General features: G+C 45.4%; 1 protein-coding gene across 1 annotated transcript; it reads right to left on the reverse strand.

Moving 5' to 3' along the window:
• On the reverse strand, positions 1-27143 carry TGM7 (transglutaminase 7). The gene is made up of 13 exons (XM_061395020.1): positions 26484-27143; positions 12926-13108; positions 11815-12060; positions 11111-11229; positions 9109-9237; positions 8850-9027; positions 6326-6464; positions 4829-4932; positions 4152-4394; positions 3349-3675; positions 2830-2990; positions 640-773; positions 1-384 (listed from the first exon to the last, which is right to left on the reverse strand). Coding segments are annotated over exons 1-13 (2124 nt in total). The 5' UTR covers positions 26485-27143; the 3' UTR covers positions 1-224.

The following is a 27143-nucleotide window of genomic DNA, read 5'->3' on the forward strand; positions in this document are numbered from 1 at the left end:
TAAATAAAGTATTTTTATTGTCTCTTCCCAAGATGCACAGAGCTTCCCTTCGCCCCCAGGTAGGCCAGGAAGAGAACAGTGGAGGAACAAAGATAAAACACACCTCCAGGAGGAGAAGAGAGCAAGGTGGGCCTGAGGGTGGGTAGGGGGGCTGAAAGGGCGTCTGGAGGTGGGGCAGGGAAGGAGCTGGGCAACTAGAGGGCCTGAGGAGGTGAGCGTGAAGCTCAAGGAGCCCTGGCTGCAGCAACAAAGATGTCCTTGTATCCCTTGATCTCTTTGATCTCGTTGCTGCTGACAAGGACTTGGAGCTGGCGGGGTCCGGCTTTGATGGGGTAGAGATCCACTTCAATTTCGATAGTGTGTCCGGCCACCAGAGTCCCAAGGCTGCGGGTCAGAAAGGGCCTGTTAAAGCCTGGAGTAACTGCTGGGGTGGGTGTTCTGGATTCTGCTCTTGGTCAGTAAGCACCTCCCACCCCACCCTACCCCACCCACACCACCTACCAAGCTCAACCTTTTCTGGAGGAAGGTGGGAAGGTGGGGGCAAGGAGGCATCATCCAGGAGACTAAGGACCATCCTATGACCCCACGAGACTCCCCTTATCAAAGACCAGGAGACAGGTGGGTGGCCACAGGACTTACTCATTTGATATCTGCCCATTGATGAGGCCACTGCCTTCCAGCACCATTGTGCAGTGACTCAGAGCCACCGAGAGGGTGTTGGTGAGCGAGATGTGGACTCTCAGTGCCTTGCCCACCTCAGCCCTCTCAGACACCTGTGTGGAGAGAAGACAAGGATATCGTGGGGACATGGCCTCCTTTTTGCACTCGGTTCAGCAAACTCCATCCATCTGTTGACCACCAGGGACTGCTTATTTAGGGGTTAAGATGCTGCAGGGGAGAGAACAGAAGCCCAGGGTATTCATGGTTATCACATACCCTGGCCTGTCTTAGAAGCTCACAGTACTTCTGGAAGCCACCGCCAATGGGGAATTGGCACCAAGTTGAAATCTATTCCCTCCCCATCATCTAGCTCAGGATGGCAGTTAGATTTCAACTTAAGTGCCAGCTCCAATCTGTTAGTTGTGACTGATAGGAATGCTGTGTTAAAAAGGATCTTAAAAGTATCCTTCACTTAAAAAATAAATATACAAAAAAAAGGATCTTGAGGACAATCCAGAGTCAATGAGAGGCTTATGATTGATTAGTAATGTCTGACACAGGCATGGGATGAGGAAGTGGTGTCACTGTGCCATCCATATGCCACCAATGACATCATTCTGAGGCCAAGGTCCCAAGAAATGTTAATGGCAGAGCCCAGACCTGACCCAGGTGGCCCAGACCCCAGCCAGGGTCTTTCCCCCACTCTGCTCTGTCTCCACGTACACTAGCAGACCCACTCTGAGTTTTCTCAGGTGTGCATCACACGTGAGGGCTGTGTCATAGGGCAATCACGGCCTTGGTCTGTGAGTGGGAGGCAGGGGTGCCATCCTGCTCACTTCTTGAGCCCCAGTGCCTAGCATAGTGCCAGCCATATGATGGCTATCTGGTGAACGAGTGTTGGACGGAAATGACTCGCCCACCCAGATCCTCCTGGGAGCGTGTTCTGGCTCAGTCAGAGAATCACAGAAAAGGAAGAACACATTGTGGCTCCCCTGGAACTCAGAGAAAAGAAACGAGTCCTTTGTACCCTAGTGAGCGTGCCAGAGTGGAGCAAGATCAAAACAGCTTTGGTATCCAGCAGAGTCATACAAATCATGCCATGGTTCCTTAGCAATATGCTCAGTCACACCCAATTCTTTGCAGCCCCATGGACTGTAGACTGCCAGGTTTCCTCGTCCATGGAATTTTCTAAGCAAGAATGCTGGAGTGGGTTGCCATTTCCTACTCTAGACCTTCCCAACCCAGACATTGAACCTGTGTCTCCTGCATTGGCAGGCAGATTCTTTAACACTGAGCCACCTGGGAATCTCCTTCTCACCAACAGGGACCAATTAATAGCCTAGTTGGCATCTGATGTGTTTGCAGTGCATCCTGCTGTAACCAGGGCTCTGTGTGGTGGGCAGGGCCTCATCTCAGCCCCAGGCTTGTGCCTGCTCTTGTGATTCTGCCCACTGTTCCCCCCGCCCCCAGCCCCCGTGGGAGGCTGTCTGATGACCTCACAGCCCAGGAGAAACTGTCAGGTGGCCAGATGGTCTATGACGTGGAACCACTCGGTTCTCATTCCCATCGGGGTAGAGAGTGCTGTTGACAAATCCTCCAGGTGCACAGTCAGGTGAGGATTAGGCAGTGGGCGAGTCTTTCAGGTAAGAGGGGAGAGTGGGGGAAGGAGGCTTCAGAGGAAGGAAAACCCTGGTAACAGGAGCTGGGCATCATCCCCGCCCTCCTCCACTGACCCTTCCTCCACCCGTGTTCATTCCCTGTGCCATGGCCTTGCCAGCCCCTCAGGCCTCTGAACTGGAGAGGTGGGCTCACCTTTCATTTATTTCCCTCCTCCTTGTCACCCCTGTCTTATCAGGTGACAAGGAATTTGGCTTGAGTCTCTCTCAAAACTGTCTCCTCTCCTCCGACATCCAGACACTGCCTTTCTTGTCTCTTTGCCTTAAAATGCATTCTTCTCTACAGTGTCTTCCTGTGCATCCTCCATAAAATGTCACCTCCTCTGGGAAGCCTTCCATTTGCACAGAGCACAGAGACCACACCATACTGCACTCTAATCATCCGTTTGGTGTCCAGGGCAGGGACTGTGTCTTGTTAGCTGCTGTACCCCCAGCCCCTGGGGTGGCTGAGTCAGAGGCCCCCCGCAGCCCCTTCTCTGTCTAGATGCCTTACCTCAATAGATAAGTGGGGAGGCTCCAGGGAGATATCTTTTAAAACCAGCATGAACCTCCCTGTCTCCTCCACTTTGGCAATGCCAGACACACGGATCAGCTTTTCATCTGTCAGCTTGTTTCTGTAATTGTTGTAAGGTAGCGAGAGCGGCCACTGTATATCTAAGCACAGACAAAATGCATTTTGAGTCTAGGAATGGGTCTCAGAAAGAGAGAGAGTAAAAATGTGTATGTGTGTGAGAGAGAACGAGTGTGCATCTACATGTGTATGTGTGTGAGAAAGAGAGAGAGAGTACTTACCCTCCACCCCAGCCCCCCAAGGTCACAGCTGTGTTTCCCTGGTGGCAGCATCAGAGGTATAGTACCTGGCATTCAACCTCCTGCCAACAGCAGCTTCACTGCCCGATGTATGCGAGAGTGAGTGTGTGTGTGTGTGTGTGTGTGTACACTGCAGGGGACTTGTTCATGGCCCCAAGCTCCCTTCCCTATAGATGCCATTCCAGGCCTGCCTCATACTCACCCTCCCCAAAGTCCAGGGTCAAGTGCACTTTTTGTCTCCAGAGGGGCTGCCGGGTACCACCATTGTGCAGCAGAGTCTGTGCACAGAAGCCCACCACCAGGTGGATGGGCCCCTGGGGGTGGGCTCTGTCCGCCACCCTCCGGGCATGCAGCTTCAGCAGCAGGTCCTGGCCCCACTCAGGCTTCCTGGTCAGGTGAAGCTGCAGCTGTGCCGGCTGGCCCACAGTGCCCCCAGACCCCAACAGATCTAGGAAGGGTGAAGAGGTCCTCCGTACACCCAGCATTTTCTGGGAGGCCTTCATAAACACAGATCGCTCCTCAGGGGATCCTGACAAAAAGGAGAGCCAGGAAAGACATCAGTGGGGAGGATTCAAGAGGAACAATGACCTTCTTAGGGAAACAAGGCTCCCAGAAACTCCCAGACCCCCTCCCAAAGTCCCAACCCCAAGAATAGCTGCTGAAAGAGATGATACAGCCTCACAGCTGAGAACACGGGGATGGGTATTGCTGGCCGCTGGACTCAAACCCTCGCTGCATCCTGGTCCCTTCCCCTCTTGGTGCAGGGCTCTGTCACGTATAGCCCAGGGATATCTCCTTGCCTCATAGAGTTGCCAAAAATTGGGGTTAAATGAGCTCCTGAATATAAGCACTGGATGCTGTTCTTAGTCGTCTTTTGAGGAGGAGGTGGTTAGGTTAGGTGGTGATGGTTTACACGTGAGAGTCATCTTCAAACCTCTTTGCTGCTGGGCAAGCAAAGGAGGTTATAGCTGCCCCCCTCCCTGAAAACCCTGGGATCCCAGGCACCTTCTGGGTACTTGTAGGAGCTGGTGATGTTCTGGCGCTGGTCTGACCCTACCATCTTGGTGCTGATTTCCTTCCCGATGGAACTGGTGTTATGGGCCAGGATTTCCTGGGCCTGGCCATCTTTCAGTAGCCAAACGACTTCATCAGCGTTCACCTCGGCATACACAAATGGGGTATCGTAAGGCAGGTGGACCTCCCCTTCCCTGATGGCCTTCACGGAGGCAGGGCCACAGCGAAACAGCCCTGGGCAGGGAACAGGAGTTGTGGACCACTAACTTGGCTGCTGACAGGTGGATTAGGGCCAGTGGGTCGTGGCCATGGGAGGCAGAGGAGGGAGGTGGGATGGGGAGAGGCAGTGGCATCAATGAGCCTCCTCCACAGGGTGCTCTCCAGTTCCCACGAATTCATCTGATGCTCACAGCCACCCTGGGAAGCATCATCCTCACCTTCCCTCCTTTACAGGGGAGCAAATGTCTGAGAGGTACAGTGACTTACTGGCCCACCCAGCCGTCAATGGCAAAGTTAGACCCCTGACCCAAAGTTGTCTCTGCTACGACTTTGGAAAGTGGATGAAGTGGGACAGGCATCGCTCCCTTTCGTCCTCCTGCTCACGGGGTCAGTCACTTTGATTGGCCTCCCCACAGAGCCCAGGCCCTTCCACAGTGGTCTTCACTCACCGCTGCTGGTTTGCTGGGGAGTAGGGTCCAGAACCTGCCACCCATTGTATCCTGGAGGGAGATCTTTCCGGATCATCCAGCACTCATTCCAGACATGGAAATTCCTGCAGAAGGCGTTAAGGAGAAAAGGGCTCACATTTTCAGAAGATTTGCCAGGTATCAGACCCTACACTTGGAGAAGGAAATGGCAACCCACTCCAGTGTTCTTGCCTGGAAAATCCCAGGGATGGGGGAGCCTGGTGGGCTGCCGTCTATGGGGTCGCACAGAGTCAGACACGACTGAAGTGACTTAGCAGCAGACCCTACACTGAGTGCTTTATATCATTGTTTCTTCTATTTTTTTTTTTTACATTTGAAAGTAATTTCAAGCTTACAGTAAGTTGCAAGACTAGGATAAACACCACCCATATACCCAGTTCATCTATTGTTAGCATTTTGCTCCATTTGCTTTCGCACTGGCTTTCTTTCAGATGGAGATTTCCTAGAATAGGGATCTTCCTTTACATACTCTTATACAGTTCTCAACTTCACGCATTTAATATTTATACTTTATCTACCTTATTGTCTATATTTCAGTGTTGTCAGTTGACCTAATTATGTCCTTTACGGCATTTGTTTCCACCCAGTGCAGGATCACACATTGCTTTTAGTTGTGCAATACCCTCTGTGTCCTTTGAACTGGAAGAGTTCCTCAGGCTGTTTTTATCACATTGACATTTTGAACATAGTCTTGATTGACCGATTTTTATCAGAGTGGCCCTCATTTTGGACTCGCCCGATGTTTCCTCATGATTAGGTTCAGGCTGTGTGTTCACAGACAGAATTCTGCACGAATGTATGTCCTCCCCAGATACACTACTGCTCATTGAGCCAGAGAAGTTTCAGCCCTCGAGGAGCTCAGAGAGGGAGGGAGTGCCAGGGACAGCAGCTAATTCTCATACAAACTCAAAGGTCTTACCTGGAAACTGGCTGGAAAAGCAAGAACAGGAAATCAGATTTGGGGTAGAAGAGAGGAGAAAGGAACCAGGGGAAGCAACGAGAGATCCAAAAATAAAGGGACACACAGAGACACACACAGATGCCAGCCAGGAGGGAGAGTGGGGCAGGGAGAGGAGAGGTCGAGAGAGATCAGAATAAGTATGCAGAGACAGCTAGTCCTGGCTTTGCCCTGAGAGAGAAACGGAGAAATGTGCAGACAGACAGAAAGGCTCAGTGAAGGAAGAGTAAGATGAGGTCAGTATTCAGAGGGCTCACAATCTGTTCATTTGGTTGCCAACCTCAGAGTACATTAACTCATAGTCTTCTATGTCTGGAATGAGCTTGATGTGAGGATCTGATTAGCCGGAACAGCTTTCTGGCTGAGGACTGGCTGAGCACTGGCAACAATGTATGGGGCAGAAATTCCTTAAGGCCAGAAAGCATCGGGTCAGAAAGCATCAGAATTTTCCTGCCCTACCTGGAACGGAGCAGAGATCTGCAGGAGACAGTGCCCCTTACCATATTTTGTCTCGTTTCTGAGTTGGCAGCATCTCTGCATGTTGGTCATAGTAGGTGTCGATGGTCAAGTTCGCATCCGAGTTGTGTGCAGAACGGAAATTGGAAACAACACGTGTTGGAACACCTAAGCATCTCATTACTAAAGAGAGGAAAAGCATGGGGAATTACCAAATCCATTTCAAGCAGAATCACTGGTCTCACGTACATACTTTCTCACTTTTAAGCTGGAGGAGAGAAAAAGGCCAAGGTGCTTGCAGATCTGTACCTACACCTCCTTTATCCTCAGAGCACCGCACCCAGGCCCAGAAACCTTGCAGCCTACCTGTCCGATCCATGGTTTCCATTCCACCAGAGAAAGAAATCACTTGAGGCTCTTAAAACAATTTACAACACTTAAAACAATTAACAACAACCCAAGTGATCATTTAGGGCTTTTCCCATTCAGCAGCTTTCCAAACCAAAAACAGAGAACCTAAACATTTGATAATCTGAAAGAAAAGAAAAAAAATGAGACCTGTGCTATTGTCAGAAGAGAAGCAGTGTGACCTTAAGTAGATGGCTTAACTTCTCTGGGCCTTAGTCCTTAGCTTATATGTAACAAAATGGAGTTGGACCAGATGATTTTCAGTTCTGAAATTCTGGATCTTTAACTCAATTCAAATGAAAGGGTTTGAAAGAGGTAAGAGAGAAATCAGAGTATGGATAGAAGAGCAGGATAGATTTATAGAGATACGCAGAAGACATCAGTGACAAAGGGAATCTTGCCTGGACAGTGAGGGAATGACCATCTTCGATAAGACAACAGCACCCTCTTGTGGCTTCTTAGGAATCACACAAAGCAGACACTCCATTTCCTGGAGAAGGAAATGGCAACCCATTCCTACTGCCACCACCAGACACACCTATCAGGGGCAGATGAAATTAAGCCAAGAGCCAGATGTGACCTTTGAAACCCAGGCCCCCACCTCTACAGGCAAGATGAGGAGTTTAGAGAGAGGTTTATCCCACCCCTAAGGAGCCTGGCATGATGCAGTGCATGGGGTCATGAACAGTCAGACGTGATTTAGCGACTGAACAACAATCCTTCTTAGGAGCAAATGGTGCCCATTGAGGCTGCTGTGGGGATGCCAATGCTTTGAAATGTAAGAGGACTATTGAGATTGGCCAGTCTTTTTGTTTTGATTCATTCAAGAGCCCCAAAGGATACCACCGGTCTGCAATCACCTGTCCACTCCCAGCACAGCTCTTGGGCTTTTCACAAATCTTTGGCAGGGGTGAGAGTCAGACCAGGGCTGCGAGTGGCCAGAGGTAACAGCAGAAGCAGCTCTCCTCTCATACAAAGGCTGTAGATTCTAGGGCCTGGCAGTGGAGAGGCCTAGACGTGGAGCAAAGATACAGATCCAGACCTTCTCCCTCTCTTCACGGAGTCTAAGGGCCTAAGCCCTCCTCCTTAACTCCTGCCTGATCAGGGACATCCCAGCCTAAGGCAAATCTGGCTGTACTAAGTGCTGGCACTGTGCTGAGCATTTTCCAATGAAAACAAATGAGCACAATGAGGTCAATTGATTTCAGCACTCATATTTAAACTTCTCCGCTGTCTGCAGCACCTGTACATAACTACGAAGCTGTGTTGCCCTTCTCATAAAAGTCTAGAACTTCAGCCCCTGTCTCTGCCCTTCGCATTCTGTGCTCCCTCATTCTCCAACTCAGAGTCAGCATATTGGTTCAGTAAACATTTCTCGAGCCTCACAGTGGAACAGGCAGCACTGTACCAGGTACTTCTGCCTCTTGGGGGAGGATAAACAGGCACTACAGTGCTTTCCATCTTTCCCTCATATCCACAGATAATATGATTGATGACTAGGGACTAAATTATTATTTTTTTTTGGGGAGGACGCGTGCGACAGCGGCGACAGGCGCGCGCCATCGTTCCCCTCCACGTTATCGACAAACGAGATCAATAGATGATTGATGACTAGGGACTAAATTATAAATAACTGATAAATATATAAAACATGGATGCTCCTTAAGGGTAGTTAACAAAGTAGTAAATCTCTTAATTATAACTCCTCAAGAATCTCTCAGTGGTGTTTGGGAGCCGGCAGCTCTGCCTACAGGTGAGATCAGGTTTTCCCAGATCATCTGCTGGCATCTCAAGCGTCCCCCAACTTGCCCCTGACCCCAGGCTCATCTTGAGCTGAGGAGCCTGAGCTGGTGGCAGAAAGAAGCCACTTCTGCCACCACTTTGGGACCAGAAGCCCATCTATCCAGGTGACCATTCTAATAGTCTAACTGCTCCATCAAGGAGTCTGTGGAGTGATTGCAGCACTTCACTGGATATTGCAGTATACCCTGAGACTAGCGAGTGTGCTGTTTAAGAGCTGAATATCCACGACTCCTTAGCCGTGGGGCTGTAGACAAGCCACAATTAACCGAGATGAAGTAGAGACAATCCCGCCCGACCTCAGAGGGTTATCATAGTCAATAAGCCAGTCTGCATTCCCACCCCGCCCTCCTCACTCACCCGTACACATCACAGCTGCAAAGACCCAGCACTGCCCGTACTTCACAGGCTGCCCGCCCCTGGCCGCCCACTGCCGCAGAATGGCCACGCTGCCCGTCCACTCCAGGGGGCTGACCCCCCTGGAGTAGTCTTCTCCCCAGTTCCCCTGCAGCACGCCGCTGTCGTCGTTGCTGTTGATCTAAAGAGGACAGACAGATGAGTTTCCGAAGTGCCCGTGCTGGGGACGCTGGGGTGGGGCCGGGGAAGCTTCCGGTCTTACCATGGCGCTCACCACCCTGCAGATGTACACCACGTCGTTCCGCTGCGAGTAGTCTTTGGACGGGTTCTTTAAGAAGTACAGGCTCTTGTTCAGAATCTCAAAGCAGATATCTATGATGTCCTCTTCAAACTTGCCGGGGGAGTCACGGGAGAACAAAGAGAAGAATAAAAACGTCTTCAATTCTGAAGCCAACTCGGTAGCACTGACGTTTAGGGATGGTGTATATGTGGTGGGGGTAGGTGCTAAATATCAGACCAGGTCCTGCCTTCAAGGAGCTTATAAGTCAAGTTGGGAATGTGTCATATTCAGGACTTGAAGAACTAACCTGTGTGTTTCTGAAGGAAAATGAAAATGGAATTTAAAGAGATTAGAGTCAAATGAAAGAAGACTATTGGAGCCGGTGGGCTTGGAAAGACTAAATAGACAGGAAGAGCTCCAGGTAGGGGTGTTCACTTGAGGGCTTTGGGCGCAATGGGTACCAGAGACAGAGGCTCAGAGATGTTCTTTCTGGAGGACTTGTGGGGTTAGGAAACGATCAGATGGATAAATATAAGGCTAGGCATGTGAGGAGTGAGAAGAGCATGGAGAGCCTTGAAGTCAGGGAGAGGGTCCAGCATTGATGGTGTGGCACAGAAGACGGTGTAGACCCAGGACATACAACATGTATTTGTACATGCATCCTAACCCTTTCAGCTATCAAATGCCCTGGTGGTTTTCAAAAAAGTATACAGGTTGTCAGGGAACAGGAAACTGATCTTCCTCAGCAAGGCTCCCTGCTTCCTGCCCCCACCCCACTCTTCCCTCCTAGGGTGTGTGGACAGGGCTGAGATGGCAGTGGGAGGCGGAGGCAAACTATCCTAGCCAAGGCTGGAGGTGGAGAGTAGAAAAGTTGCTCAAAGGTCCCCTGCTGTGTACTCTAACTGGCTAATTGGTGTTATTAAAGAACTGTGTTCATTATTTCAGTTACAATAATGGATTGTGGTTTAATTTTTCAGAGAGTCATCATCTTTTAGAACTACAGTTGGAAGTATTAGTGAACTAAATGACGTGGTAATTTGCTTCCAAAAAATTCAGTGATGAGGTAGGAGGAATGGGGGAGAATACACCACGGATCAGCAGCTTTTCTGTAAAGGACCAAATAATAACTATTTTAGCCTTTGCAGGCCATAGGGTCTCAGCCTCCACACGCAATTCTGCCATTGTGGTGTGAAAGTAACTACAGATGGTACCTCAATCAATGAGCATGCCCGTGTTCCAATAAAAGGGTATTATTAGACACCGAAGTTTGAACTTCATATAATTTGCATATCACAAAATACAGTCAGCCCTCTGTATCAGTGGGTTCCGCATCCATGGATTCAACCAATAGAATCAAAAATATTAGGGGGAAAAATTCTTGAAAATTCCAAAAAAGCAAAACTTGAATTTGCTGCACAATTCCAGGAGCTATTTACATAGCATTTACATTGTTTTAGGTATTATAAGTATCTAGAGACTTTAAAAGTATATGAGAAGTATATGTGTAGATTATATGCAAATATTATACTATCCCATTTTATATAAGGGACTTGAGCATGCTTGGTTTTGGTATCTGTGGAGGCGTCCTGAAACCAATGCCCTGAAAATACTAAAGGATGACTGTGTTCTTTTTTTTTTTTTAATTTGTGTTTTTTGGCAGTTTGAAAAGTATGAAAACCATTCTAACCTCTTGGGCCATGCAAAAACAGGCAGTGGGCCACAGGCTATAGTTTGTAAATCCTTGATACAGATGAAACAAGATTCACCACAAATTGATCACCATTGAAGGTAAGAGGTTCATGGAGGTTCATTAGAGTAGCCTGTCTACTTGCATTATGCTTTAAGTTTTTCATACAAAACACTAAAAACTGAGAAGAAAAAGCATTTCCCCTTCCTTCCTTGCGCCTCTCACTCCAGCACTACACACCCTGACTTCTGTTAGTGGTACTTCGCGAGCTAACAGTTGTCTAAGGCCCACTGTTACCTGCCCGTAGTTCCAGGGCCAGGGGGTGATGAATCTTTCATGACCCTTGTAAACAAAGCCATAGTCCATCATGATATACTCCTGCAGCAGCGTTTCACTTGGCAGGTAGACATCGTCCTCTGAGCAGTTAAGAGTAGCAGAGGGGACAAAGCCCCAAACCAAAAAATAAACAGTAATAAAATTAAAAAACAGTAACGACAGTATCTTCCTGGATAATCAGAGAAGCAATGGGTTGATGGCAATAGAAATCAAGACTGGGCTCCTTAAAAGTCTATGTGCTTTTCTAGAGGCCAGCGATATAATCTATACTTTAGAAAAAGATTATCTTCTCTTGGTTTTAAAAGCAGCAAGCTGGTCATAGAGATTTGGAAAATATGGATGACGGAAAGAGGACAATGAAGATCACCCCTTCCCACTACTGAGACACCCATCATTATATTTTGGTGTAACCTGTCTGCACTTTTTCTGCACATATGTGTAATTAAGATCATATGTGTTCCATTTCCTGGTTGATTTCATTTAACATCAGGCCATGAACTTTTTTATCATCCCATTAAAAATTCTCTGTTAAGGTGATTTTTAGTGAGCACATGGTAACACATTGCATAGATATACAGCAGTTTATCTTCGGGACTTGCTAAGTAGACCCTCACAGAATGTTCTCAATGGATCAGTCAGCATTACAACCTGTGAACACGTTATACCTGCACTCCAAGGGTTAAAAAGTAGGATGAAGGTCCCCAGAGGGTGGGTCGTGCTATGACTTGGGCCCTGAGAGATCTCCATCTTCAGAGAGTAGGAACCAATGACTGCACTGGGTGGTGTGAAAAGGGAGACATCGAGCGAGTTGGCATGAACAGTGAAGTCAGAAGCACTCCAGCCCTTGCCTTGTCGGTCTTGGGTGAGCAAGAAGGTGGCTCGGGTTCCCAGCAGCTCCTTGGGTGCTGGTCCTTTGTAGGAGAGAAAGACCCTGAAGTGAGGCTCAAAATCTGTGTGACCTGATTGCAGGGGACCTGGAAGGACTCTTACCTCCTCCCACAACGTGCTAATCCTTTTACCGCCACTAGGTGTCCTCGGACGAACACTTAACATCGGTGTAGTGCTAGTCGTGTCAGACTGTAACCCCATGGACTGTAGCTCACCAGGATCCTCTGTCCATGGGATTTCCCAGGCAAGAATACTGGAGTGGGTAGCCATTCTGTTCTCCAGGGGATCTTCCCGACCCAGGGATCAAACCCAGGTCTGTTGCATTGCAGGCATATTCTTTATTAAGTGTGTGCATGCTAAGTCGCTTCAGTCGTTTCTGAGTCTTTGCAACCTATGGAGCATAGCCTACCAGGCTCCTCTGTCCATGGAATTATCCAGGCAAGAATACTGGAGTGTGTTGCCATGCCCTCCTCCAGGGGATCTTCCTGAGCCAGGGACTGAACCCACGTTTTTTATGTCTTCTGCATTGGCAGGTGGGTTCTTTACCACTACTGTCACCTGGGAAGCCCCTTTACAATGTAGGCCTCAGTGTTTTTTTGTTCTGTTTTTACTCTGTAAAATGGGATCGTAATAGTACCCACCAGAAAGTCTTGTCACGGATTAAATGAGAGAATGTGCGAGATAACGTGCATGAGTTGTTAGCACAGTGCCTGTTGCATATTTAAAAGTTGTCTGTTATTATCACAACCTTAGTTGGCTGAGTCAGCCAGATCTTAAGTGCACTAATAGGGATCTGGGGGGTCCCAGGAGAAGAGAGGGGAGGGTGGTTCAGAAAGCAGGGGCAGGGGCCCTACAGATGAACTTTGTCTTGGGGAGGGGTGGGCTTACCTGTCTCAGCCACAAAGGTGATGGAGTCCTTCTTTGAGTGGAAGGGGCGGTTGAAATGCAGCTGGATGGTGAAGGACTGGCTACGGCGCACGATGAGCCGCTGGAGGCCCATCTCCTGTGTGTGATGCTCCTGGTTGTTCTTGGCACTCTGCAGGTCGACGGACCTGAGCTCCAAGGCTGCCACTAGGGGGTGAGATGGGGCAAGGGGACAGCTGTGGCTTCCTGGGCTCAGCATCCCCAGTACTTCTAGACATTTCTGTTGCACGTGGCTCTAACTTGGCTATGATTGCTGTCCAGATCTTAGACCCCTCTGCACCCTGCTGCCTAGTTTCAGGACTCAGAGAGCAATTCAGCACCGTGATTCCAGTGACCTCTGAACCTAGCTCAAGAACTGAGGTCCCAGACAACACAACATTTTCAGATAACTGAAACTTAACCCTTGAAGTGCCATCTTGTGGTCTTAATCGCTTTGGTTGACAAGCTTTCTAAAAATTACTCTATTATCCTGATGATAGAAGAAAGAGCATACTAGAATTTTGTATTAATTAAGTCAAAGACAGGCGACTACAGTCCACAGAGTCCCAAAGAGTCAGACACGACTGAGCGACTCACACTTTCTAAGTCAAAGAACTGACTGGAGGCTGGGAGCTCAGCTACAGGCAAGTCCCTGCTTTAGGATGTGGGTGCAGCTGGGCACCACAGGGTTATTTACAACTTAATTTCTTACTTCTCAGCCACGTTCCAGGTGGATGAAGGCACTGGCTGCTGCCTAATGTGTATACTTAGTGTATAATCTTAAGAGTCTCATGGCATAATAGGCAAGGTGCAAGATGTCGCCATCTTGGCTGTGAGACCTTGAGCAAGTCACTTAAGGTCCTTGGACATCAGTGTCCTCGGCTGAAAAATGGTGACAATGGTGTGCCCACCTCCTAGGGTTCATGTGGGCATTAAGTGAGGATTCACATGTAAAGGCCTTGGCGTGGTGGCAGGTGCAGGGTGAGCGCTCAGGCAGCAGTACTTGCTCTTAGCACTGTTGCCTCGGGTTGTGTTTGCTTCACTGTTTTTGCTGGTGATAAAAACGCATTCAGTCCTTTCCCTCCAAGGAGCACATCAGTTATCTCAGTGGTTCTAAACGGGGGAATTTTTGGCCCCTGCAGGACATTTGGCAAAATCTGGAGACGTCTTTGGTTGTCACAACTGGGGGAGAGACTGCTACAGGTGTGTAGTGGGTAGCTACTGGGGATGCTGCCAAACAGCACCCTAAAGGAAAACTCATGTTTGCTCCAGCCAGTTTCTGTGTCGTTTGCAATTTGAACTCTTTTTTCACTTAAGTTCTTTACAATTTCACTAAATGAGTTCACTTTGATGGTTTTAGCCTGTCTTTGTTACCTGGCTGAATTTTTTTGAGTCCTAATTCTTTCACCCAAACACTTTCTCTTGCCATCTGGGAACGGGCAAAACTGTCTTCCAGGTTGTCGTCCGAGTCTTTGGTCATACGATGATTTAGGCATTAAGGGTTAAGTCCAAGGCCAGTGGAGTATTACGTTGGAGCTTCCTTCCACATTAACACTGAGTCATTGGGAAATACGGGAGCCTGGTGGGCTGCCTTCTCTGGGGTCATACAGAGTCGGACACGACTGAAGCCACTTAGCAGCAGCAGCAGAGATGTTCAGCTAGCTGTGACTACATCTAATTCTTTATGTGAGGAAACTGGATTAGGTGGGGTTTTTTTGTCTTTGTTTTTTTTTTTAGGTGTTTTTAAATTTTCTTCACAGTCTAAAGTCAAATCCAGCTTTCATTTTGTATCTTTCTCACAAATTTGTCAAACATCTGGCTGAAAACAGAACGTGTACAATGCTCCCTTGACCCCCTCTCCTAGTAACAAGCTTTCCTTGAGGCAGATTCAAAGGTGAATCACGGGATCAAATAGTACAAAGTTTTCCAACCTTTTAAATGTAACATAGGTACTTAAATAGTTGTATTATTTGAACCAGAAAATTCAGGGCATAATCCAAGACAGATGACTGTGAATAATTAAACAGCATTTTGTAAACATGTCTAACCTATTAGTAGTTTGTGAAATCAATTTAGAGAAATGTGACCAATATTTTTTTTAAAGAGTAGAATAGAAAATATCACAATGCATCCTACATTAATTATATTCACTTAATATAATTATGCATTTAGCTCACTGAAGTGTTTTTCATGTCAAGGAGACGGTGACTTCAGAGAACAAAAGGGAGGGCCTTCAAGAGAGCAGGCAAAGAAAGCCAAGAGGATCAACAAGAAGTTCAACAAAACAGGAAATCAAGCAGAATCAATTAGTAAAAAAAAAACTGTAAAAAAACAACATAGTAACGCCCACAAGGCTGTCTCGCCTTGGCCACCAGCCCACAGGGGTTAATGACGAGTAAGATTAGAAGTAAGTCACGGCTGCATGACTCCTGGTGCTTGACTAACACAAAGACAAGGATATAGAAGGATCAAAATATATCCCCAAGTATTATGAGCCTTAAAGTGAATAGAGACTTTAGAGCAGCTGTGTGCTTGCAGTGAGCTCTGAGGTGCCAACCTCCTGACCTCAGAGACATCAAAACACTTAGACGTCCCAAGTCCCCCTCGGGTCTTGGCTCAGACGTAACCATCACACAGGGACTTCCCTTAACCACTGAACATGATGCCCCATCCCCTGCCCTATGATCATCTGCCATCACAACAGCCTTTTGACTTTCTGCAGAGCACACTTCATAGCATCTAGAATCAGTTTCAGGAAGCAGAAACCTTGGCCATCTTCTCACCCCTGTACACCTCCCCCATTGCCTAGAAGGAACCATTGTTCCTAATTGCTGATAATTACAGCTGATATTCGCTGAACACTTAGCACATGCTAGGCACTGTGTGAAGCATTTGATGTGTCTGAAATCATTTTTGTTCTCTCAGCCACTCTGGGATGGAGGTGTTCATATTGTCCCTGCCATGCAGCGAGGACAGAGCTGGGCTCAAACCCCCGTAGGCTGGCTCTAGAGCCTGCCCCCTTAACCTCCACGATCTCCTGCCTTTCCTGGTGGGTGCTTGGAGATGTTTGCGTGGATGGATATGTGTGAAGTACAAGGAGAATAACGTGGCAGGATAACAGCAGGGCTGTAGAGGAGGAGAGAGAGAGGTCATCGAGGGCAGCAGGGCCAGGATGAGGAGTGGCTTGACTCCAGGCTGAGATGCTGCTATTTGCTCAGTAGTAATGTGTGTAACTCTCCCTGATGGGAAGATAAAATGTTCACCTTTCTGAAGGCAGTTTATCAACATTTCTTATGAAATGAAAGGATGCCTTGAAACAAATTCCTTTGATCCACAAATTCTTCTTCTAGAAATTTTTCCTAAGAAAAATCATAATTTGTGTATAAAAGTAAGAACATAAGGATATTCAATGCAACCCAAATATCCTACAAAAAGGATTGGATGTTGTTGTTCAAGTTACTAAGTTGTGTCCAACTCTTTATGATCCCATGGACTGCAGAATGCCGGGCTTCACTGTCCTTCACTATCTATCTCCTGGAGTTTGCTGAAACTCATGTCCATTGAGTCGATGATGCCATCCAAACATCTCATCCTCTGCCACCCTCTTCTTTTGCCTTCAATCTTTCCCAGCATCAGGGTCTTTTCCAATTAGTCAGCTCTTCACATCAGGTGGCCAAAGTAGTGAAGCTTTGGCTTCAGCATCAGTCCTTCCAATGAATATTCAGGGTTGGGTTCCTTTAGGAGGGACTGGTTTGATCTCCCTGCAGTCCAAGGGACTCTCAAGAATCTTCTCCAGCACCAGAGTTTGAGAGTATCATTACTTTGGCACTCAGCCTTCTTTATGATCCAACTCTTACATCCATACACGACTAATGAAAAAACCATAGCTTTGACTAGACAGAACTTTGTTGGCAAAGTGATGTCTCTTCTTATTAAGATGCTTTCTAAGTTTGTCATAGCTTTCCTTCCAAGGAGCAAGTGTCTTTTAATTTCCTGACCACTGTCACTATCCACAGTGATTTTGGAGCCCCCCACAATAAAATCTGTCACTGCTTCCACTTTTTCCCCTTCTATATGCCATAAAGTGAATGTTACATTTTTAGCCAGCTTTTTCAGAATTGAATACGTAAAGTTTATCCCTCTCATCCTAATGTAATCAACAAAAGGACAAAGGATATGGGGAAATAATTCATGCAACTTTAGAAAGCAACACAGAAAATTTTAAAAAAACATTATGTTAACAGATGAGCTGCAGGTGGTAAAATTATGGGAAATTTTTCTTTCCTTTGAGTTTTTTCTGTCAGCCCAGCATTTGCTTTGAACATGTATTCCTTTTGCATTTAAGGAAAAGTATTGCTTTGATTAAAGGGAAGTTTTTGAGGAGTGTCACGATCACAGCTGTGCTTCAGAATTAATCCAGACCAAAGGGAAAGAAGACTAGGCTATGAAGAGCAGTAAGAATTCTATTGCAATAATCTAGGCAAAGGCTAATGAGATCTCGGCAAAGGCATTGGTAGGAAGAAAGGAGGAACCACCCTGGGGTATGCGAGGGACTGGTGGCCACAGGCATGCAAGCTGGTAAACCTCTGGTGAAATGCCTTGACTTCTTGGGCTTCCTAAGGCCTCGGCTAATTTGGATGCAGACTAGGGCAAGTTGAAAGAATCCACTGCCCACAACATCCCAGGCAAGCAGGCTACTAGTAAAGGACTAGAAAGCTCCAGACAGAGGTAGTGAAGGGGACAAGACGGCCCCTGGTACAGTCAGCAGAGGGAGTGGACACCTGCCGTTGAATGTCAGGTGGACTCAGCTCCTTTACTTCTCCTGCCTCTGTCCCTGCTGTTAGTCCAAATCTCCATCAATGTCTTTTCTTTTTCCACTTCTCATTGTTTTTGTCAGTTTGGGACTTTGATTAACACTTCATTCTTTTTCATCTCTTGCCTTTTAAGAAATATGAAAGGGCACTTCTGTGTGAGAGCTTACAGAGATTCCAATGTGATGAGATTACTACTGAGCATTTCTGTATAAGGAGGAAAATGTCTCACTACCTAAAGATGCAAGTCCAAATCCTTAGCCAAGCAGTCAAAGCCCTCCACGATGGGGTCCTAACACATGTATCCAGCCTTACCTCCCAACAGCCCATAAATAAACTGGACTTCCCTTGTGTGTATCGTGGCCTCCCAATAGATTGTGCCCAGCTTTACCTCTGGATGCCCCTGCCTCTTCCCAACCTGTGTATGTCTGCATTGTACCCATTCTTCAAGCAAACTCGGCATCCGCTTCCTTGTGAATCCTTCCCTGTTATTTTAGGATGGGGAGCATCTGTAACAAGTTTCATATCTCACTAACATTTAATGAGTGTCATTAAGCACCAGGCTTTATGTGTGTTATGCATTATGTCCCTCTATCCCTAAAACACCCAACAAGATATTACAAATTCCATATTACGGATGAGCAGACAGAGGATTCAGGAGGTTAAGTAACTTGCCTGGGATCACCTACCTGCTGCTGCTAAGTAGCTTCAGTCGTGTCCGACTCCGTGCGACCCCATAGACGGCAGCCCACCAGGCTCCCCGTCCCTGGGATTCTCCAGGCAAGAACACTGGAGTAAGGTTGCCATTTCCTTCTCCAATGCATGAAAGTGAAAAGTGAAAGTGAAGTCGCTCAGTCGTGTCCGACTCCTAGCGACCCCATGGATTGCAGCCTACCAGGCTCCTCTGTCCATGGGATTTTCCAGGCAAGAGTACTGGAGTGGGTTGCCACTACCTTCTCCTAGTAAGTAGCAAAATTGTCATTTAAACCTAGACAGTTTGATTGTAGAACCTAGTTCTTAAGTTGGTTTGGAGGTTTTCACTTTTTTTTACTTTCCAAATAAATGACTATTGTGCTTTATTCAAATAAAAACATAACCAACAGACCTGAGAGGAGCAACTCTGGTGGAAGAACTGGGGTGGGGGTTCCCTTGACTGCTCTGTAGAGCCCTATGGGTCTGAAGAACACAGTGGAAACCACAGTCCCTCTTAACCTCCTCATCCTGCAATGCCAGCAAATCAGGGAAGAACAAGCTCTGGCACCCGCCTGGCCTCTTGCCCTGCTCTTTGATTTCTTAGGCTTTGAACCACTTGTCTGTCAGTTAATCATGTACTACCATGTTGTTTCTTTGAAACATTATTTTCATTTAATGGTGTCTACATGATTGTATTGTTTGATTGTTTCCACTCAGTACTCAGCAATTCAAATAGCTGCTGGCAGGAGAAAAGTGTTACTTGACTGGCTGTACAAGTTAAATGATTAGGTCTTTTACAGCAAATGTAACAAAGGATGAATATCCATTTTATATAAAAGTTGCCATAAATATTAAGAAGTCTTGCTATAATCAGAGAAACGCAAATGAAAACAATAATGAGATTCCATCTTTGATCCATTCAGAAATGCTTAAAAGAATAACAGTATATTTTGTGAGGGTATATGGAAATGGGCTGTCTCCTATATTTCATATATGGTGTGAGTATAAATTCATACAGACTTTTTAGAGAAAATTGATTGATACTGAAGGGTAGCAGATTATGCCACCCCCAAATACACCACTTCAGAATAAAGATTATTTTGAACTGAAGGCAGTTGAGAGGCAGCAAATAAAAGAAAAGCTCTCTGCCCTCCCCTATTTGCCTAAAAGCAGAACTTAATTTGTAAAGGTGTCCCCCCTCCCCAGGCTTCCCTGGTGGCTCAGTGCTAAAGAATCTGCCTGCCAGTGCAGGAGATGCAAGATACGTGGGTTCGATCCCTGGGTTGGGAAGATCCCTTGGAGCAGGAAATGACAATCCACTCTGGTATTCTTGCCTGGAAAATTCCAGGGGAACCTGGTGGGCTATAGTCCATGGAGTCAAAAAGAGTCAGAAGCAACTGACTGAGCACGCACACTCCCCCTCCCCTCTCTACTAGGAAGGACAGAAGTTAATCACCAGAGACAGCTCTAGACCCTCATCAACCCAGAGATAGCCCCAGAGGAATCTATATAACAATGTATTAACTAACCCTTATCTTCCATTAGTTCCCTCCCTTAATTTACCTCCCAACAATCTACTGCCCTAGAAACTCAAAGTCCTTTTCTTTTGTCCTTTCTGTAAAAATGTATGTTCTCTTGTTAATGTGATGTATAAGCCCAAGTTCTCACCACCCCTTGGAGTTACTCATCACAGCATGCTTCTTTGTACATGTGCAGAGCACGTGTTAAGAAACTTCTTTTTTTCTGTTAATCTGTCATTTGCTGATCTAATTTATAGGTCCCCAGCCAACAAGCCTAACTGGGAGAGGGAAAAATGCTAAGTTTTCCCTCCTCTACAAATAGCCATCAAAACTTAAAGTGGATATTGTATTTGATCCAATAATTCTTTAAGAAATATTTCACATAAGTATTTGTATACATATGCAAAGTTATATTGACAGGGGCAGTATTGTTCATAAGAGAAAAATATTGGAAACAATCTAAATGTCCAGGAATAAGGCATAGTACAAATAAATAAATTTATTAAAGAAATTGTATTTATATGCCCAGAATGGAAAACTATAATTATTTAGACCAATTGATAAACCAATATGTACCAGCCTGCAAAGATTTCTGAGATATATGATTAAGTTTTTTAAAAAGCAAGTCATCAAATAATATATATTATATAATGTTATTGTATAAAACAATTTTATATACCTAGTGTTATTTAAAAGCAGTTAACCAAATTGTTGACAGTTCTTTCCAATGAGGAAGGAGGAGTATTGGGAGTACATTGTACATAAAAGGGGACTTGGGGATTTTTGTCCTAAAATATGAACTTTTTACATTTTATAACAAGCATATGTTTTTGTGTGTATTACTTGTTTAGTTAAAGCATAATATTTTAAAAGATAATATAACATTTTAGGCTTACAGTAATTGGGGATAGCCGAAGGGGGAAATACCCTAGAATTTAGCACTAAAGTACCCTGGAATCTAGCATAAGAACAAGTCTCTGGAGAAGGCTCTACTAAATTCTGGCTTGTATAAAAATACCGTGTGCATCTCTAATTCCTAATAGTTTATATAATATAGAATTTAGGACACAGCGTTAAGAAATGCACACTCCATCTTATTACCCTCGCCTGGCAGGCTCGGTGTGTCTGTCTGCCAGGCTGACCCGGCCTGCCTGGCCCTGGTCTTCTCAGTCCCAGCAGCAGAGTGGCTGCCGCTCTGAGGGGGCCTGAGCTCAGGGGCCAGGAAAGCTCTCTAAGGAGCAGCTGGACCAGGAGAGGTCTAGGATCCTGGAGGTGGCCCTCCCTCAGCTCCAGAGTCAGCCATGGAAACGACCTCCCAAGTACCAAAGGCACCCTGTGGGCCTCCTCAGACCTTCCAAAGTCATTCCAGTCCCAGGATGCTAAAGAAAAGATTGTCCATAGCTTCAAGGTTAAGCTGAATCCATGCAGAAGGAAAGGAATGACTGTATGATTGTGCCAAGGTCTGATCAAAGGTGAGGAACTAGGAGGAAGGGGGCAGATTGCACAACAAAGTAACAGCATCAGTTCAGGGTCTCCTGTCTCTGCTGTTCTCCTCCCCTCTCCAGATGTCTCCTTTCCCTGGACTTAGCGCCTCAGAAAAGTTAGATTCCCAGTACTCACCCTCATCCATCTCCCTCCTTCTGTCAGCCAAGGCCCTTCAACGAATCAGCATTAAGACTCTAGACCAAATTGCCTCTCTAAGCATTTAGTCATCTCACTAGAACCTTTCCCTCCGTCCTGAGGCGGGCGGGGCTACAATTTCCTCCTCCTCCTCCTAGTACTCCTCCCGTTCTTAGGTTTCCCGTTGTTCCGGTTACATCTTAGCTTAAGGAAGAGCACTTCTGTCGAAAGCCTTTTTTAGGATTGCTGAGGGATTTGTTTCTGAGGTCTCCTTTTTAAGCTGAGAAGATTCCACATGGAAGGCAAGGCGTGGTTTGGATCTGGCATTTTCTGCCTTTGTCACTTCAAGGCTTGGGACCCAATTCACTCTAAGTCAAGGAGAGAGATGAGGAAGGAAGGAGCTACCCTCTGGAAGGTTATTCACGAATAGCCATAGGACCAGAGAACTTTGCATATTGTATCTTTAACGAGTATATTAAAATGGTGAATTATTGTGCTATTGGTTAAAAGTGAAGCTGACAAACTCTCCAAGAATAAGGGGGAATGCCTATAATACAAGGTTAACTGGAAGGAAAAAGCAGGATAGAAACAATGCAGCTTATTCCAATGTTGTAAAAACTGTTGTTTGTGCAGGTGGACTCATTTTTAAAAGACAGAAGTAAATACCATAAACTGCTTTTTTGTGCGAGCAGATTGTGAATGACTGTGATTTCTACTTGAAATGATTTATACTTTTCTTAATTAAACAAATCCACAGTGCGAGGGTAGGGCTTCCCTGGTGGCTCAAATGATAAAGAATCTGCTTGCAATGCAGGAGACCCAGGTTTGATCCTTGGGTTGAGAAGATCCCCTGGAGAAGGGAATGGCTACCCACTCTAGTATTCTTGCCTGGAGAATTCCATGGACAGAGGAGCCTGGCAGGCTACAGCCCTTGGGGTCGTAAGAAGTCAGATGCAAATGAGTGACCAGTGCACACACACAGTGCAAGGGTAAGACATTTTAATAAGGGAGGGAAAATTTTTTTTTTTTTTGCTGCACCCCTCAGTGTGTGGGACCTTAGTTTCCTGGCCAGGGATTAAACCCATGTCCGCTGAAGTGCAAGCACAGAATCTTAACCACTGGACCACCAGGAGCATCCCAGGAAAAAAAATTTTTTTGTTGTTTTTTTAAAGAAAAAGTGAGAAAAGTAGAAGGAGGACCATGGCTGGAGATCTGGGCCTGAGTATTCAACCAGACTGACAGTTTAAAGAGAGAAGCAGAGGCATCCAGTCAACAATCCTGGAGGAAGTATTTAGTTTGGTAAAATAATAGTGCTGCAGAGAAAACAGAAAGACATTTACATATTTACTGATCATTGTCCAAGGTGTGTAGGAGGTGCCTAATTGCCTGGGTTAATCTGTGTGATTCATCACAAACTTCTGTGCTTATTACAACGAAAGCTTTCTGTCATATCCTTTGCCTTTTTAAAATGTGTTGAGTGTATTTAAGGAAATGGTCCTAGTTGGATACACTGGACTCACTTGTGTTGGAGGGCGGTATACATTTTGGTAAATTTCCTTCTCGTTATTTTGTCTATGCTGAGGTGGTTTGTTTTTTTTCCCATAGTTGCAGTCATCCTGTATTTTAAGATAGAACTTGTTTAAAGTGATCATTTCCATATAAGACAATTTGCCATTCTACTTGAAAATATGGCCTTAAACAATATAATGACTTTTGCCTTGTAAAATAAGCTTTTATACTTTTAAAACTTATTTGTTTATTATTTATTCAAACCCTTCAATTCTTATTTGGGGGCTTATATGGGAAAAGAGGTTCTCCTAAAATAACTATAATATTTTTATCCAGGTTAACCAAACAAATTCCATTTTGTCAATCCTGTAGGCCCCATTAAGACTGAGTTTCCCAATTTCCAGTACTATTTTCCTTCCCTCCTTCCTTCATTTTTATAAAAATTGATGACTGTGATGTTGATGGAACCATGTTAGTAGTTTTGAGGCACACAAAAGTAGTAAAAGCTGATCTTTAACCTCTTGTTTAATATGTTAGTGGAGATAAAACACACACAAATATTCTCTACAGAGGACCCTTCCCTGAGTAGCAGGGTCAGAACCATGGGGGTCTTTTAGGGAGGAGCTCAGGAAAGGCTTTGTGATATGTGAGCAGCCACTGGTCATGAAGGATGAAGAGGATTTAAGAAAAACAGAGAGAGAGAGAGAGAGATGGTAGGAAAAAGAATTTCCAGGCCAAAGGCACAGCTTGAACAAAGGAGGAAAATGGGGAAAGCTAGGGCTTCTTCTGAAACTGGCATGGGAATTGTCTGCATCAACCAAAGAGAATAAAAGCAAAGGGTCAGAGGCTTGGAGTTTCAAAATTGTAAAAAAAAAAAAAAAAAGCTGTTTTTCCTTCACTGCTTTAGAAATTAGAGTTTTATAGATGCTGGTGATTAGTTTTAAAACTTGAACATCCCACATCAAATTGAGCTCTTGATTACTCCCAGCCTTATTTATTACACTAAACCTTGGTTCTTGACCAACTCCATAAACCTGTCAGCTTCTTCATTCTTTTTTTTAATTGAAGTATCATTGATTTACAATGTTGTGTTAATTTCTGCTGTACAGCAAAGTGATTCTGCTATACATACATACATATACATTCTTTTTTCTATTATTTTCCATTATGCTTTATCCCAGGATATTAAATGTAGTTCCCACACCAGCCTCTTATATGTGCTTGCCACCCCACCTGGAATGTAGCTAGGTAACTATATCGGGCAACTAATTTTTAATTAGGTTATAATCAATTGATTAAGTTATGATCAATGTTCATTACAGTTTTTATGGCCCAGCAATACCACTCCTGCGAATATATCTGGACAAAACTTTAACTCAAAAAGATACATGCACCCCTGTATTCATAGCAGCACCTTTCACAATAGCCGAACCATGGAAGCAACCTCAATGTCCATCGACAGATGAATGGAGAAAGATGTGGTACATATATACAACGCAATACTGCTCAGTCATACAAAAGAACAAACTAATGCCATCTGTAGAAACATGGATGCAACTAGAGAGTGTCATACGAAGTGAGTTAAGTCAGAAGGAGAAAGACAATATCGTCTGATATCACTTAGATGTGGAATCTAAAACACGGCACAGATGAACTTCTCTACGAAACAGAAGCAGACTCACAGAGAACAGACTCGTGCTTGCCTAGGAGGAGGGAGGAAGGAGCGGGATGGAGCAGGAGTTTGGGGTTGGCAAGTGCAAACTATTATATAGAGAATGGATAAACAATGAGGTCCTCTGTAGGGACCTAATGTAGCACAGGGAGCTATATGCAGTCTCCTGTGATAAACCGTAATGGAAAAGAGTATTAAAAAGAATGTATATAGGTGTACAACTGAGTCACTTTACTGTACGGCAGAGATCGGCACAACACTGTGAATCAACTATACTTCAATTAAAAAATACTCATGATGGTTTTGCAAATCATGTTCTTTGACCATATTATATTCTGTTTATAGATTTTTTTTCCCCCCTTAAAGACTACACAGTCAAGTTTTACATTTAGTTTCAAGGGGGGAAAAGCCCTTTAAACATAGAATCATTTCTGTGTTGATTAAAGACTAACCTCTATTAGGGTTAATCCACTCGATTTGTCCTACAAGACAGCAAGCTCTGAGATCTTTAACTCTAAAATAAATACAGACACATTATAATCCTCTCGTGGTTCCACACCCTTAATATGTGTTTACTGGGTTCTCCACTTGAAAATCCTGCAGTCACTTCAGATTCAGTATCTTCAAAATTGAACTCGTTAGCCCCACCCATCCCCCAGAAATTCATATAATTTCTTACTCATCTTTGTAAATATTACAAAATTTCGATAGTTGTTTGGAACCTTCTATTTGAAGGTCTTGTGACCAAATGGAGAGAACAGAGGTGTCTGAATTAGGGAACCTGGTTTAGGATACTGCTTTAGCGCTTCTGAGATTGTTTGGCTTTATTGAACCTTGATCAAGGAAGTACTGATGAGAGCTTCAGCCCTGTGTAAAATGGGGCTGAGAGTAGTGCTCAGTTCATGGAGTTCTTTTGAGAATCAAAGGGATAGTGTTTGTGGAAGTGTTAAAGTGCTCTCCAAACATTAGCCCGTTTCACTGATAATAGTAATATTTATGATCCTTCAGATTGTGCGATTCATGTTGCGTAAAAGACCCTGTGTCAAGATCTGTTGTTAAGATACTCAAGGAGACATTCATGACAACAGAGAAATTGTCACAGCCAAGTCCAGCCTCTCAATCTCAGTCTTGTCGGTACTCCTGGCTAGATTATTCTCAGGGGAACTGAGGAAACCACGGATAAGTGAACTGATTGGATCATACCCTTGCCTCACACTTGTCACTGGTTTGCATTGCTCCCCACATTCTGCCACCACATTCACCCTGACCACATCTCCATCTGTATTGCCCTCAGTTCTACCTCTGATGTCTGATTTTTTTGGTGGTTTGCCCAATTCCCAAATGAAAGTCTTTCTCTAAGCCATACCCTTCTCTGGTCACACTTTCTACCCACTGTCTAGGTCTCAGCAAAAATGTCAGTCCCCACAGAAGCTTTTTCTAACTAGCTGAGGCCCCACATTTACTCTCTTAGAACTCTTAGATTCTTCTTCACAGCACTGATCACACTCTGAATTCGTCTCCCCACTAGACTTTTCTGTCTTTCTGTGTGTCATCCGGATGATCCTACCTGATCCGACTAAGCCCTCTACAAAATAGCATTTTCTATGCTATCTGAATTAAAACAAACACCAGTCCTTTCCCTATGAAATCAGCAGGAAGTCGAGAAATTCCTGGGATCCCCTCCCCATAAGTCCTAGAGCATCCCCAGGGTTGCTTACTGTTTTCCAGAAATCCTCCTGCTCTCCTGACAGCTGCTGCCTGCTTGAAGACTAGGAACTCAGCCTCACTCTTTTCAAGGATAAGTTAGCTGGCTCTGCCAGGCTAGAGGCTCTTGACCAACTCCATAAACCTGGAGGATGGCAAAGGCCTTCAGTTATAAGGCAGGGAGGGTGGGGAAGGAGGGCTTAGTGAAATCAGCCACACCTACCTGGGATCACTTCCTGAACCCCTGCTGCTGAGTCTGGGTTTCTATCCAGACAGCCCCTTCCTGGTAATGAGCTGCACCTGTCTTGTCCTCACTTGCCTATCTGATCTCAGTCTGGACCACCCCCGGCCATCAAACTTGTTCTAATAACAACTAAACATCCAAGGGGAGTTAGTCATAGTTGGTCCCCGGGTACCTTTTTTTCCAGGATCTTCTCTTGCCCTTCAAAAATGATGGAGGAATTTTGTCTAAACAGCTAGAACTGGGTTGGAGGTTATGCGTAGCAAACCCATCAGTTTTTCCAGCCAAAAATATTTTTATCCTTTTATTAGCTATGTTAATCCCATCAATTATGCTACAATCATATTTTGTTACATCTTCAGGCTGCACATCATCTAATTTCCTCCACTTCTTTCCATTCCCACCCCAAAGCAAACATTGTCAGATCAATTCC

Source organism: Bos javanicus, chromosome 21, assembly GCF_032452875.1.
Source record: "Bos javanicus breed banteng chromosome 21, ARS-OSU_banteng_1.0, whole genome shotgun sequence".
NCBI classification, from domain to species: Eukaryota; Metazoa; Chordata; class Mammalia; order Artiodactyla; family Bovidae; genus Bos; species Bos javanicus.

What these genes read in the sequence shown, in the direction of transcription:
- TGM7 (XM_061395020.1), bottom strand. An exon ending in TTTTAACCCTTGGAGTGCAG is followed by an intron (nt 11,230 to 11,814) that starts GTATAACGTGTT and finishes TTAACTGCTCAG; the next exon opens with AGGACGATGTCTACCTGCCA. An exon ending in GCAGGGTGGTGAGCGCCATG is followed by an intron (nt 9,028 to 9,108) that starts GTAAGACCGGAA and finishes TGTCCTCTTTAG; the next exon opens with ATCAACAGCAACGACGACAG.